The 14,223-nt window shown below is 51.6% G+C and overlaps 1 protein-coding gene across 2 annotated transcripts in view; it reads right to left on the bottom strand.

Annotated features, from left to right (window-relative positions):
• Positions 1-14,223, bottom strand: part of UFSP2 (UFM1 specific peptidase 2) — a 44,281-nt gene that overhangs the window by 19,434 nt on the left and 10,624 nt on the right. For both annotated transcript variants that reach the window (XM_032956787.2, XM_076067900.1), the window contains exons 3-4: positions 8,941-9,124; positions 7,075-7,135 (exon numbers count right to left, since the gene is read on the bottom strand). In XM_032956787.2, coding sequence (XP_032812678.2) covers positions 7,075-7,135; positions 8,941-9,124 — 245 coding nt within the window. The remainder of the gene's footprint in view (positions 1-7,074; positions 7,136-8,940; positions 9,125-14,223) is intronic.

The following is a 14,223-nucleotide window of genomic DNA, read 5'->3' as shown; positions in this document are numbered from 1 at the left end:
GACTCAATCTACGTCACTACTTCACCCCCCCTCTCCCTTTATAAAACACAGCCATCCCGGCTGATTACTACCCCGAAATCAACAGAACCAAGCATCCAAATTTTTTAAATAGAACAATAACAAGAACCGTTGAATGAACAATATGTACAATCACCTAGAAAGGGAGAAGGGGAAAAAGAAGAAAAATGTGAACAATGTACAATGGCCGAACCAACCTCCAGACAAAGCACAACCCTATCCCCGTATGCGTGTCACCACCCGCGAGCACAAGAAGAGCCAGGATCATCCAATGACCCATCTGGCTCGCGTGTGTGACCACCAGACGGTGTAGGGACAATTTTCCCACTGGATGAGAGTCATTTAAAGTGAACGGTCTTTGAACGGGCCCTTGTCGCCGGACCCCCAGGTGGGGTAGGTGTGGGCTCCCTGGAGGTCCTGGGGACAACTTAAAGATGGCCAAACGGGTGAGGCCCATCCTGGGAAGTAGACGGAAGTCCAGCAACAGGAGGTGTGGGTGACGACTGCTCCATACTCCTAATCCACCTCCAGTTGGTGCGACCTGCGGCTTGAAGGGCGCTATGTGCTGGGATCCTGTGGACGCAGAATCAGAAATCTCCTGAGGCACAACCTCCGTGGATGCACACCCGACTGCGCCGGACACACCAGACACACGGCCCCTGGGTAGTGGAGATGAAGGGATTCCGCCCGATGGAACAAACGGTTTCAGTCGCAACAGATAGACGAACGCCGGCGACCAGACTGGATCCGCACACACTGTGGACTCTTAACCTCCAAGGATGTCGAGCGCGACGAGTTCGTTAACTCGGGACACAGATATGGATATTGGAGGGGGGGGGGGGGGAGGGCGGTTCCGGCGGGCGCATTCCATGCATCCTTTCAAAACATTATAAATGTCTCCTTCCATCCCTGACCAGAAGAAATCGAGTTTAAGAGTCGACAATGTTTTGCGGACACTCAGGTGCATCACTCGTTCATGCACAGCCATTATAACCTTGCCCCGCAGAACGGTGGGCACCACAATGTTATGCTGTTGTAATTCACCATCCCACCGTATTAGCAGACCCCTTTTTAGGATCAGAGGGGACAACCCTCGTCGGCTCTTCCCACCCTCTGAGTTCCCTGCACAACACCTCAATTTAATCAAGGAGGCATCCTCCGCTTGGAGTCGCCCCCATTCTGAATGGGTGAGGCCGATCGTGTTATCACAAGTCTCAGCCGTCCCTGTGTGTAGGACGTCCACTGAAGTGACCACAGTGGGGGATGGTCCCACTTCAGCGGGCTTGCACCACCCAGCACCCGTAAGGCAAACACAGTGGTCACTTGGTGACAGTCGTGACAGTGCGTCCGCATTTACATGACGAACACCCTTCCTGTATGATATTTTGAAGTAGTCCTAAAGGACTTCCAGCCATCAGGAGAGCTCTCCGGCTGCTCGACAGCCAATGCATACTGGAGAGCCGCATGGTCTGTGCGCACCTCAAAAGGTCTGCAATAGAGGTACGGACGGTATTGTTGGGTGAAAGCTCTCGGCGCGTCACACAGTAGCGCTGCTCAGCCGGGGACAGCACTCTGCTTCCGTATGCTACTACACTCTCCACTCCATCCACTACTTGTGATAAAACTGTGCCAATACCGGTGTTACTGGCGTCCATGTCAAGGACAAAGGGCAAGGAAAAATCAGGGTATCAAAGGGGAGGTGCATTGACCAGGCCATCCCGCAGCGCAACAAACGCAGCCTCCTCCTCCCCCCCATCGAATATACTGACCCTTGGCAGTGAGGACGTGGAGAGGTTGAGAGGTTTAGCGAATGTGGCAAACCCGGGTACAAACCATCGATAATAGCAGGCGAATCCGATAAATCTACGTACCTCACCCACCGACTTGGGGGTTGGCCATGTGCGCACGCAAGCAGTCTTTTCCAGGTCCGTTGCTATACCCAATTCACTGACAATGTGGCCCAAATAGCGAATGGACCTTTGCAACAGATGACATTTTTGTGGCTTAAATAAGAGGTTCGCAGCCCGCATTTTGAGAAAGACAGCATGCAAGCGTTGTAGATATTCCTCAAATGTACGTCCAAACACAATGACGTCGTCGAGGTAAACAAAACAACCGTCCCATTGGAGACCTGCCAACACCAGCTCCATGAGCCTCTGGAATGTGGCTGGAGCCGAACAGAGCCCCATCGGGAGCCGGTTAAATTCAAACAACCCTTGGGGTGTGCGGAACGCAGTCTTTGGTTTAGAACTGTCGTCCAAAAGCAATTACCAGAACCCAGACAACAACTTAAGGGTGGAGAAGAACCGCGCTCCCGACCAAGCGTTCAAGGAGTCATCCATTCGTGGGAGCAGGTACGCATCAGCCACGGACACCATATTGAGTTTGCAGAAATTGACGCAAAACCTCAGACTCCCATTGTGCTTTTTAACAAGAACAATGGGAGCCCCCCACGGACTGTTAGAGGGGGAAATGATGTCAGCGGCCAACATCTCGTAGACCGCCTGACACACGTGGTCGTTTTCCTTAGGGCTGGGTCTATAGGGGTTTTGGCGAATGGGGGCGGCACTCCCGGTATCAATGTGGTGGTGCAACAGAGACGCACGGCCAATATCAAATTTTCCCTGACTAAAAACATCAGAAAATTCCAATAAAAGAGCACGCAATTCGGCACTATGCATCAGACAACTCGGGGCATTTGCAGCAGAGTGCCTCCAACCCTGAGTCGTCACACCTCTCTCCCTGCCCCACAGTCACCACAACTCCCACATCCCTGGCGCCATCAACTTCACAAGATGCAATCGACGCGTGAGCCAAAACAGTGCCAGCTTGGATGACGGACGTATGCAGACCTGCGTTCAAAACCTGAATAAAAGGTTGCTGGTCGTTTGACACCAAGGTCTGTGCCCCCACTAATGTAAGGCCCTGAACCGCCTTGTTCGAGGGGGCCAAGAGAATCCCTCCCGCAGTCGCTTCTCGGTCGAGCTGCTTCCGCAGTCTCAAAGGCATTAGCCGTGCACATACGAGTTGGGGAGGACAAAAATGCCTTTCGGCGGCCCGATGTCAATTCAATGCAGCCCTGGTCCACAAGGATCTTCAGGGGCATTTTCCCTAGGAAATCAGTTCCTAATAGGCAGGGCACGGCCAGGGGTTTCGAAAAAAGCACCGGCCCTGTCAATTGGATGTCCCCAATGCACACCGTGGCCGATATTTGGTCAATAATCCCCAAGGACTCGCCATTGGCGGCAAAACACGGAATTTCCACGGGCCAGATGGCACACAGTTTTGGCGGCAAATGACGAAAGTCATCTTCGAGATAATGGTAGCAGATGCTCCGGTATCAATGAGCACCTGCACCTCTATACCCTGCACGGTACCAATGATGGAAGATGATCCTGCTGCCGCAGCAACAATACGGTAGCCCAACGCCGACCACTCAACAGGACGGCGCGGCCACCCATTTCCTGCCAATATCAAACTTTTTCACTCCGCAACCCGACGAGAATCAACAACATGCGAATCCGGATGCGAAAACGATGCATGAGGTGACTGCAAGGACTGTGTGTGTGGTGTGCCGCGACTCGCCTGAGGACCCAGCGGAGTGGAGGATGCCCGGGTAGCTGCTGACGGCGCTGTGGAGTCTCCCTCGTTCGGCACGGCATCCCTTCGAGACGTGTCCTGGCGGGCCGCACCTCAACAGATGACGGGGTCGGTCCTCGGGTGAGAGAAGGTCGCCCTCGGGAGGTTTCGCCCTCTTTGTCGCCATGTCTCGTCCATCCTCCGTCCGCCGCCGCCGAGTGAAGCGCAGGCTTGGGAAGGCTCCGCGCCTTCGGGCGCTCCCATCACCTCCGAGGGTCCGGCGCATGCAGCCATGCTCGCCCACCTCTTCAAATTGAAGTGTGCCTGGAGGCACTGTGCGATTCTGAGTGACGACAAGTTGTCCTCTTCCGTGGCTGGCAGGACAACGTTGAGTTCCTGGGCCAGTGACAGCATTCACTCGAGGACCAGGGAGTCGAGCCCCTCATGGTCCATCTTGGGGTACACTGCCTTTGCCAGCGACATGAGTGCGCTGCGGAAAGCGAGGGGCGTCTCGGCCTCCCCCCGCCTTCGTGCAGCAAACTAAACCTGTGCTGCACGTTGGATGGCGGGTCGAAGATCGCCTCCATCTCGGTGAGAGCCCGACGCAGCGTGCTCCTGTCCTCCAGCGGGATGGCATCGAATGCCGCCAAGGCGTCATCATCGAGGTGGGAAGCGCCCGCAGCGCCTCCACCTCCGTCCATCCCGCAAGGTTGCAGGTGGTGGTGAAGCGTCTGCGGAATACCGCCCAGTCACCACCTGCAGCTGAAAACTCTCCTTCACAAAGGGGAGCCTTTTCCTCAGTGTGGGGACTTCTTGAAGCGAATTTGACGGGAGGTCCATTATAGCAAGAATCGCGTCCCGCTCGTCCAACAAAATGTCGGCTGTGCGCGCGGGCTGCATCTCCATGGTTTCCCGCGTGCGGGAAACAGCCACAATGGAGACGGCGCTGACACGCCGTCTCCCGGTGGCTTATCCAGCCGCAGCCCGGTGAGCAACGCCGCCATGGCTGATGAAGATCCATGTCGGGTAAAAGAAGCCTCTAGCCATGCGGTCCAGGACCCAGCTTGTGGTCCGGGCCGGGATAGCAAACCGTGTCTAGTTCTGCCGTAGCGTGCGGCACCTCTCCTTCGTTGGATGAGCTCATCAGGGATGCGCACAGCCGTCTCCTCTAAGCGGTGTCCTTGATCCTCGTTGAGATGCGGTCCCTGCCTTCAATGGAGAAGGAGGGAGCGGCGGAGTTGTCTGGATGGAGTGACTCGGCCACGCCATTTCACAGAAGGCGGGAATGCCATCGCCGCTGCCCGCGCTCACGCTCGAAGTGGGGACGTCCTCGTCGATTGACATCCAGTCGCTCTGCCGTCGACTGCCCTTCATTAAAATAATTTGTTGTCGCCAGCGGCGATTGGGTGGTGTTTAAGCGACGATTTCTCACAAATGCCGACTTGGCGGGATGGTCGGAGGGAAACGCGCTGAAAGCGCTGCCCGCCGCCATCAACGATGATGCCTTGGCGGCGTTCCTCGCCATTCCGCTGTCCGAGAGGTCCACCCTCATGCAGGCGTTTGACCAGATGGCCGCTCTGGTCAGAAGTTAACTGTGAGGCGCAAAGGGGATGGTGAGTCGGCTCTCACCTACCGAAGTGCGCTCTTGGCGCTGGCAAAGGCCGTGTTCCCAAAAATGGAACATGATGGCCTTGACGCCTTGGTCCTCGAGAAGATGTTGGGACTCGTCAAAGACCTCCATACTGTGCTCCCCGCCGAGGACGGAGAGGTGTCTTCACTCAAGATCGCCAGGTGCATACAGGTGCAGCAGACCCTGCAACGTGACAGGGTGTTGGTGGCGTTCTCTGCGCCTTCCGCGGAGCCCAGGGCCCACGCGGACGAGGAGTCTGCTCTCGCGTGCTCGCTGCATCAGCGGAGCGGCGATCGTCAGGGTGACGGCGATCGGCGGCGGGACGACCGGCGGCGGGTGAGGTCTGCTTCGTCCCAGTCCAGCAGTTGACGGGTCACGTGCTACAACTGCGGCCTACTGGGGTACGTTCAATCGGGCTGCCGGGTTCCTCGACGGCGGCCCCCGGGACGTCCGCCTTCCTACGACTCCCTGCTCTCTAAGGCGAGGCGCGACGCACCTCACACTCAGCCCCGGGGTTCACTTCACCCATCGGGGGGGTCTGATTTGCGTCGGGGTCACGCGCGGTTTCAGGGGGAGTCGGTGCGTGTTCGCGATGCGCAACCGCTCCGACCGGATCAGTGGTCGGAGCTGGCACATTGAGTGGTTGCGGCGACCGCGGGGTCGTCGGCTGTGCTTGGGTTCATTGAGGGGGTTGAAATTGGCATGCTTGTTGACACCGGTGCATCTTCAACCATTATTTCCGACCTCATTTACAATATTTTGCCCCCCCAGTGTCGGGTTTTGGAGCCGGTGGATGCTCCGTGTTTCGCCGCCAACTGAGGATCGTTGGGGATAATCGGTCGGATTACTGTTACCTTGCGCATTGCCCATGTCACATTGTCGGGCCATGTTTTGGTTTCTACGGCCCTGGCTGTTCCGTGCTTGCTGTGCACTGATTTTCTCGGCAAAATGCCTCTGAAGATTCGTATCGACCAGGGCTGTTTGGAATTGCCGTCGGGACGGCGTATGGCATTTCTCCTGTCTCCGACCCGCATGTATTCTGCTAATGCCACGGTGCAAGCGCTTGCGTGCCGAACGCTGCGGATTCCACCCGGCGCGCAAATGTTGGTGCCCCCTTCGATTTCGTAAACCGCTCGATGCGCGCGCTGTGGGGGACAGTATTGTGTTGGGTCCCTCAAATAAGCTTAGTCGGAGGATGTCACTCGTAGCGGCTAAGATGCTGGTCTCCCGGGACCAGGCACCATTTATCCAAGTCCTTAATGCCGGGTTGGACATTACGGTCATTCAGGAGGGTTCCGTGATTGCACATGCGTCTCCGGCGTGTCCGGACAATCCATATTTATCAGTGTGTTTTTTGTTTGCATTTTGACCACAAGTATTGTGGTTAATGCATACATGATTCCTTGTAAAAAGGTTTCAGTTTTGTTGCCAGAAAAAAAGGGGAAAAACCCTTTTATTATATTTTAGTACTGGCAAAGGAGGTCTAATGATGTAGATGCTTACTCCGAGTCCTCATTCCTTTGATAGTGCATTGTCTTTGAGCTGTACGCCTTTTGGCGTCCTCTGGTCTAGCACCAATTGAGACGAGGCTCAAAAAAAAGCCGTCTATGGTGTGGACCAAACAGTTTCAAGGACAATGCATATATTATCAGTGTGTTTTTTGTTAGCATTTTGACCACAAGTATTGTGGTTATTAAATTCCCAGGAGATTGAGGTGACAGTTTATCAGGGATACTTATTTACAATTTTGGGGGTAATTTTGAAATGTGTAACTTGTGCTATGATATAAACAGTGAAACAACATGATCTCAACAGCAAATTTGCCAAGCACTGGTCACACAACTCACCTGTTGAATCTTTCTCTCTCTCCTCTTGCCTTGCAGCTTCTTTTGGGTCTCAGCAGCATCCCTGCCCAAACACCATTCACTCTTTTGTCTTCACAAGAGAACGTTCAGCAAATGGGCAGGTGCTCTGTATATCACTTAATCTGACCTTTCTCACTGTGATTTACTGCTCAAATTAGCATGAAGTTGGTGCTCATCTCACATTTAGAACCCTGAGACAGTGGTGTATATTCCACATTCTTACGATGGTGGACAGTCTATCCATAGGATAACCACTGTTTACTTCCCAAGAATGTGGTGTTTATTTTGCCCACTCTGAGGTACTCACCGGTGAGCCACCTGACCTTACTAAAAACAACAAATAAGTAAGCAGACAATAAATATGCCTCCTTCACATATCCGTCTCTCAACATAAAAAAAGTTAAATATTTTTTTACAAATCCTATCGGCCGTACGGCCTTCTGGAAATTAATTGTCTGCAGCGTTGGTTCAACACAAGGTAAACTCTCGACCAGTTTCAACAATCCGTGTCTCATCAACAGTCAGGCTTGCTTAAACCAATGCTGCTCAACTGCCAGATACTCTAGATGTTTATTGGCCAAGATCCTCTCCATTAGGGCCTGTTGTTGACAAATATCAGCAGGCAGTATTCAAGTTGAGTTTGCTCAACCAGGTGAGAACGTTCTTCTTCTCGGCCTTCCTGCCTACACCTCCACTCCTCTTCAATAACAGATACAAAATGCCTCAGCCTGGACCAGTCTTAACCTAACCCACAATTCCCATACTTCTGCTCGACTTTCCCAACTCCACTGGCCACCTGCCTACTATCACTGCCTGTTTTCATTTCTCACTCTAGTCTATAAATCCCTTCATGGTCTTGTCCCACCTTATCTTGATTTTCTCATCTCTTACTACTGTAGTGACTTATATGGAGTCCCTATGGTATTTAGCGCCAACTACTGTAACAAGAGTGGAACTGTATGTCTTGAGCCTCTCTCTGGCATCAGAGTGGATGTGGTATGGAAGCGGGCCCTAGGGGGCATAGTTCTGGTGAGGGTAGGAGAGAGAGCAAGCGAGATCATAATACTCTGTGTGAACCCGAGAGGGCACGTGACGGGGGCAGGGTACCAAGAGGGCTCGAAAGGGGGCTCGAGGGACACGTGATATGGCCCAGAGCCTTATAGTAGGATCTAGAAGGGGGCGTGGCCGAGGGCGGAGCGAGACCACGCTCGGGTGCATAAAAGGGAAGTCCTGAGAGCGATCGAGGCTCTGTTGGATTGGAACCCGTCGGTGCTACGTCTCTTCGATCCTCAGTCTTCGATGTTACGCTCGACATCGTGGGTCAGGCAGTGTGATACTGACTGACCCGGTAATGTAGTTACCCCGTTGTGGTCTAGTTAACCATGTAGTTATTACCTAGATGTAGAACCAGTGTACGTTATGTGGTTACCCTGTTGGGGTGTTGTAATAAATGTATTGCCTCCAAGAAAAAGTGTTTGTCTCCGTGTTCAACACTACACTACTGTTCCATCCCATCCTCTACAATAGGATGTGTAAAAAATTACTACTCTACTCAATGACTAGTGTAATAGCGTCATGTGCCATTGCCTTGGCCGAAGTGGAATGCATTTAATGTTTTTTATCACCAAGTTTTAGGCAACCCTCTGATCAAATTGCCGATTTTCTATACAGCGAGTCCCTGCTAGCAATACAAATTTACACTTGAATTTGATCATCTTTACACGAGTTATCGTGACCCCTTTTACAGTCGGATAGACAGAGCTAATTCACGAATGCATTCAACATTAGTTGGAAAGCGATATTAATAAGAGAATGTGCAAGAAGAGGACTGGTAAGCGCCTCACTAACGTCGAGAACTGCAACAGGACGCGGCATGGAGTGTCATCCTTGAGTTGGTCGGGGAGGGTGGAGGTTCCTGCATGAGGCCACACGAACACGGCACTCTTCTCCACGTGCAAAACCACTGATGGAGAAGCCACCTTCTGCCGCAGACCCTTCATTGCCTCAACAATGGCCTCCTCGATGCTGTCATCTGCAACAAGTAAGCGGGTCCTTGTGAGAACACCACGATGCCACACTGCAATGACAACTGCTGAGGTGTCTGTCAGACTTCAAGGAAAATTAGAATGCAGGCGGTGCCCTGCTTTAATGTAACAATGCATTCTCTTTGGTTCTTTCGGTAAAGTCACGTAAGTAGAAATAAAATAAAACAAATCATGACGTTTTGATCGCAACACAAGTGATCTTCATCAGGTGGGACAACCACAGCAAGAAAATGCTGAAGTTGGTGGGAGAGTTGCCGTGGCAAGAGGTTATATAGGTAAGAGAGGGGGGAGGAGGCAAGAGGGGAGAAAGAGGGGGGGGGGGGGGGTGTGGGGTAGCGGGGAGCCGCGTGAGCGCTAGGGGAGAGGACGTGAGGCTGGGGGGGGGGCGTGGGCGGGGCTAGCAGTAAACCGGCAGGTAATGATGGAAACAACAAGTTAAGGCATTACCTGGTTGATAACATCCTTCCAATGATTGTTCAATTTGTATCCATCTTCTCGGTTGAAGTTTTGTCTATGTTTATATATCTGTATGGCTTCATGAACAAACCTTTGATAGTAGCGCGAAGGTTTGCAGAGTACCTTGGTCTCGGAAAAAACAATATCATGCGAGCCCACAGCGTTATAACAACGGTCAGCTATGCCATGGGTATTGGTTCTGCCATGTTTCAGATCTGCCTTGTGTTCGCGAACACGGTCCGAGACATGTCGTTTCCCCAATGTAACTGCTGACACAGGTACAACTCAGTTTGTAGACTCCAGGGTATTGCATGTCAGGAATTACCTCCTTCACAGATGGGATTAGATCACGGATTTGTGTACTGTGTTGAACCGGACCTGGATCTTGTTTGTTTAAGATTTTGGAAATATTTTTGGTAACACCTGCTATGTATGGTAAAGTGATGGTTTTGATTGGATTCTCAGGAGATTGTTTCTCCATGGTTGGAGAAACAGCTTTGCGAATAATGTGGTCTGAGTACCCATTCATCTTGAGGGCTTGGTGTACGTGTTCCAGTTCACTGGCTAGGTGGTGTTGGTCGGAGATGCAGTGGGCCCTATGGTGTAGTGTTTTGATGAGGGAATTCTTCTGTGCCGGATGGTGGTGGGAATCAGGTTTTAGATAGGAATCTGTGTGGGTGGCTTTCCTGTGGACAGTGTCCCAACGAGCCGTCAGGCCTCTTCTCAAACAGAACATCCAGGAATGGTAGCTTACCATCCTTCTCCACTTCCATGGTGAATTTGATGGATGGGTGTATGGAATTGATGTGGTTGAGAAATTGATTCAATGCTGGCAAACCATGTGGCCAAATGACGAAAGTGTCCTCTACGTATCTCTTCCACAAGGACGTAGGGTGGATGTCTGGATGGCAACTGTTTCGAATTTCTCCATGAAAACATTCGCTATCACTGGTGATAAGGGGGAACCAATGGGAGTATCTTCAGTTTGTTTGTATAAAGTACCATTCCAGGTGAAGTAAGTGTTATGAAGGCAATGCCTAACCAAAGTTGATACATCAGGATTCAGTCCATGTTGGACCAAGTCTTAAATTATTGCTAAGGTGTCAGGTACAGGAACCGTGGTGAACAGAGAGACTACATTAAAGCTAACAAGCAAATCATCTGGAGACAGTGAAATGCCCATGATTAGAGAGAGCAAGTCAGCTGAGTTATGTATTGCTGAGGTAGTCTTGCCCATGAATGGAAACAAGGTCTCAGACAGAAACCGGGCCAGTTTGTAGGTAGGTGAGTTGATAGTGGAAACGATGGGCCAAAGTGGAGTACCTTCTTTATGGATTTTTGGACGACCATAGAATCTGGGTGGTCTCGCAGCAGAGGGTTTTAGGGAGAGCCGCTTGAATGGTTCGATTAGAGAAGTAGAATTGTTGATGATATTGTTGTTTTTTGTAGCCAGGCGGTTGGTAGGATCCTTGTTAATTTTGGTGTAACTGCCATCATTATGGTCCTGGATTTTGTTGTTATATGTGGGTTTATCCATGATGACAGTAGCATTAATAATAGGGATTTTCCGCCAAATTTTCTGGCAACAAAATTGAAACCTTTTTTTACGAGGATTCATGTCCGCATTAACCACAATACCTGCAGTCAAAATGCAAACAAAAAACATACTATGATAATATATGCATTGTCCTTGAAACTGATTGGTCCACACCATAGACGGCTTTCTTTTGCGCCTCGTCTCAATTGGTGCTAGACCAGAGGACGCCAAAAGGCGTACAGCTCAAAGACAATGCACTATCAAAGGAATGAGGGCTCGGGGTAAACCAGTAGTATTGCTCATTGTCGGCTGAGAGGATGACTATGTCCTCTTTTATTCTTGGTTCTTTCGGTAAAGTCACGTAGAAGGGAAACAATAAAATAATACAAATATAAAACAATATTGTTTCCTATTTTTATTATTTTATTGTTTCCCTTCTACAATATTGTTTTATATTTTTATTATTTTATTGTTTCCCTTCTACGTGACTTTACCGAAAGAACCAAGAATATGAATCCCTGCAGTCACGAAAGCTCTGGGTTCAGACCGCTCATCTTTGCCGATGTTTCTAATGGGTTTCTTAGCATTTTTAAGGAGGGTGGCAATTTCAGATCTTGCCACGTCAGCTGGGATGTGTCCCAATCCTTTGAGGGCTACATCTACCTGGGCAATTATATCATCCACTCTGATAACAGTCTTGTTAACATCTAGCATTCTAATGTGTGGCACTGGTTTCTTTTTTGACAAGTTGTTGAATTTAGCAATAAGGTTAACCTTGCATTTGGAGGACATTGTTGTGGCAGAAGAAACAGTCATGTTATCTACAAGGTTCCAATCATATCTTAAACACAAGATCCAGGTCCGATTCAATACAGTACACAAAATCCGTGATCTAATCCCATCTGTGAAGGAGGTCATTCCTGACATGCAATACCCTGGAGTCTACAAACTGAGTTGTACCTGCGGCAGCAGTTACATTGGGGAAACGAAACGACATGCCTCGGACCGTGTTCGCAAACACAAGGCAGATCTGAACATGGCAGAACCAATAACTCTGGCATAGCTGACCATTGTTATAACGCTGTGGGCTCGCATGATATTGTTTTTTCCGAGACCAAGGTACTCTGCAAACCTTCGCGCTACTATCAAAGGTTTGTTCATGAAGCCATACAGATGTAGTGTTGTAAGGACGAGCAGACTTCTTATGGAGGCACACTCTGTTTATTGTATTATTTCCTTATACAATGCTTAACACACACAGAGGGATATTCGGTCCCCTCACCCGATACCCTAGGGAGGTACAGCCTCCGGACTTGGCGGGACTCACACGTCTACCGCTAACCTCCTTGATACCTAAGGAGGTACAACCTCCGGACTTGGCGGGACTCACACGTCTACCGCTATCCTAGTCCTCCGGCTAGGACCTAGGGGAGGCTATCTGACCCACCGCTGGCCCGGTGGGTCCTGACCACTGGGTATGCCGAGCCTTAGCCCTTAGAAGGGCTGAAAGGCTGGTCCAGGGTCCTAGCTAGGCTTCAGCCCAGTCTTCTGTCTTCGTGCAGGGAGAGAACTCCTCCAGGTCCGTTGGGTCACCCGTCTTATACCCCTTCGTGGCCAGGTAGAACCAATCATACATTCCCACGTGGAACCGTCTGATTGGTTCGCACCAAACCCTGGCCACGATCCGTTTCACCTCGACTGACCCCAACCGTTGTACCCAGGGGTAATGCTGCACCGCCCTGGTGGCAACGCAGGTTACGCAACAGCTCGTAGTTAACACCTCTACATCACCCCCTCCTTCGGAAGCTCCAGCCGTCCCGGCTGCAACAATGGGAAACTTTGAAATTACCAACGGTAGAAGAATTGTGAGTGTGCCTCACGAACAACAAGAACAATTAAGCCCCTATAAATACCCCCCCTTAACAACATAACGTATGTACAAGGCACAAGACATGCCAAAAAAACATTATAACAACCGGCGAGATTTCGCGCGCGTGCGTTTCGCGGGGCCATCGTAGGGGATGGCAGGCTTTGTCGGCGGCACAAGGGAAGGAGGAGGATGAGCCAGAGCATCCGGTGGGCCTTTAGGCATCTCCACGGGGACACGTGCTGCTCCACGGTCCATTGAGGCCGAACGTGGCCTGCATGGAGCCGTCACTCCCACGTCATCTGCAGGAGGAATAACACGCCTGCGCTGTGGGTTAGGCACCAACGGGGCAACATCCGGCTCGTCGGACGCGTCGCACACTCGGCCCCCATGTCGTGTGTGTTGTGGAGGGACGCGTGGCGTGACGAAGGGTTTTAACCGAGAAGGGTGAACGCACCAGCGACGCCGTCCCCAGCTAATTTTAACACATTGGGGACGCAGGACTTCCACTACCTCAACCGGGCCTCGCCATGGTCTGAGAAGTTTGGCCGATGTGGACACCGGCACCTGGGGGCAGTGGAGCCATGCCCTATCTCCCGGTGCCCACCGATGCGTGTACGACCGAGGGTCCCGCAGTCGCAAATTCGCCCGTTGGCGGGAAGCCGAATTTTCAATGGCGGCCTCCCGTGCCTCGGCCAACTTACGGAGGTTGAATCGCAAGTGGTCAACGAGCTTTGACTTTTGCGGTGGCTGTTCGATTTCCAGCCGAACGTCGGCGGGAGGAAAGGCATCCCTGCCGTACATTAGAAAGAACGGGGAAAATCCCGTCGCCGCGTGAGGTGCCATACGGTATGCGGCGAGGACCCCCGGAACCTGCAAGTCCCAATCGAGGTGGGATTCATCGACCTGATGGCATAACATAGCGGTGAGAGTTCTATGAAGGCGCTCCACCATGCCGTCGGTCTGGGGATGGTAGGGCGAAGTGCGCACTTTCTTAGTGCCCAACAGGCGGCACACATCAGTCAGCAAGGCTCCTGAAAAATTTCTTCCCTGATCGGTCAGCAACCGTTCTGGTGCACCCTTGTCCAGGACGTAGCCTTGAACAAAGGCGTCCACAACGGCCGCCGCCGACTGGTTGGGGAGGGCCCAGGCCATAGGCCACCGTGTAAAATACTCTACCCCAACCAGAAGGTACTTATTACCCCGTGGCGTAGTAGGAAAGGGGC

Source organism: Petromyzon marinus, chromosome 18 (assembly GCF_048934315.1).
Source record: "Petromyzon marinus isolate PM22_M1 ecotype Great Lakes invasive population chromosome 18, UKy_Petmar_22M1.pri1.0, whole genome shotgun sequence".
NCBI classification, from domain to species: domain Eukaryota; kingdom Metazoa; phylum Chordata; class Hyperoartia; order Petromyzontiformes; family Petromyzontidae; genus Petromyzon; species Petromyzon marinus.
This window is presented reverse-complemented; position numbering and strand designations above follow the sequence as displayed.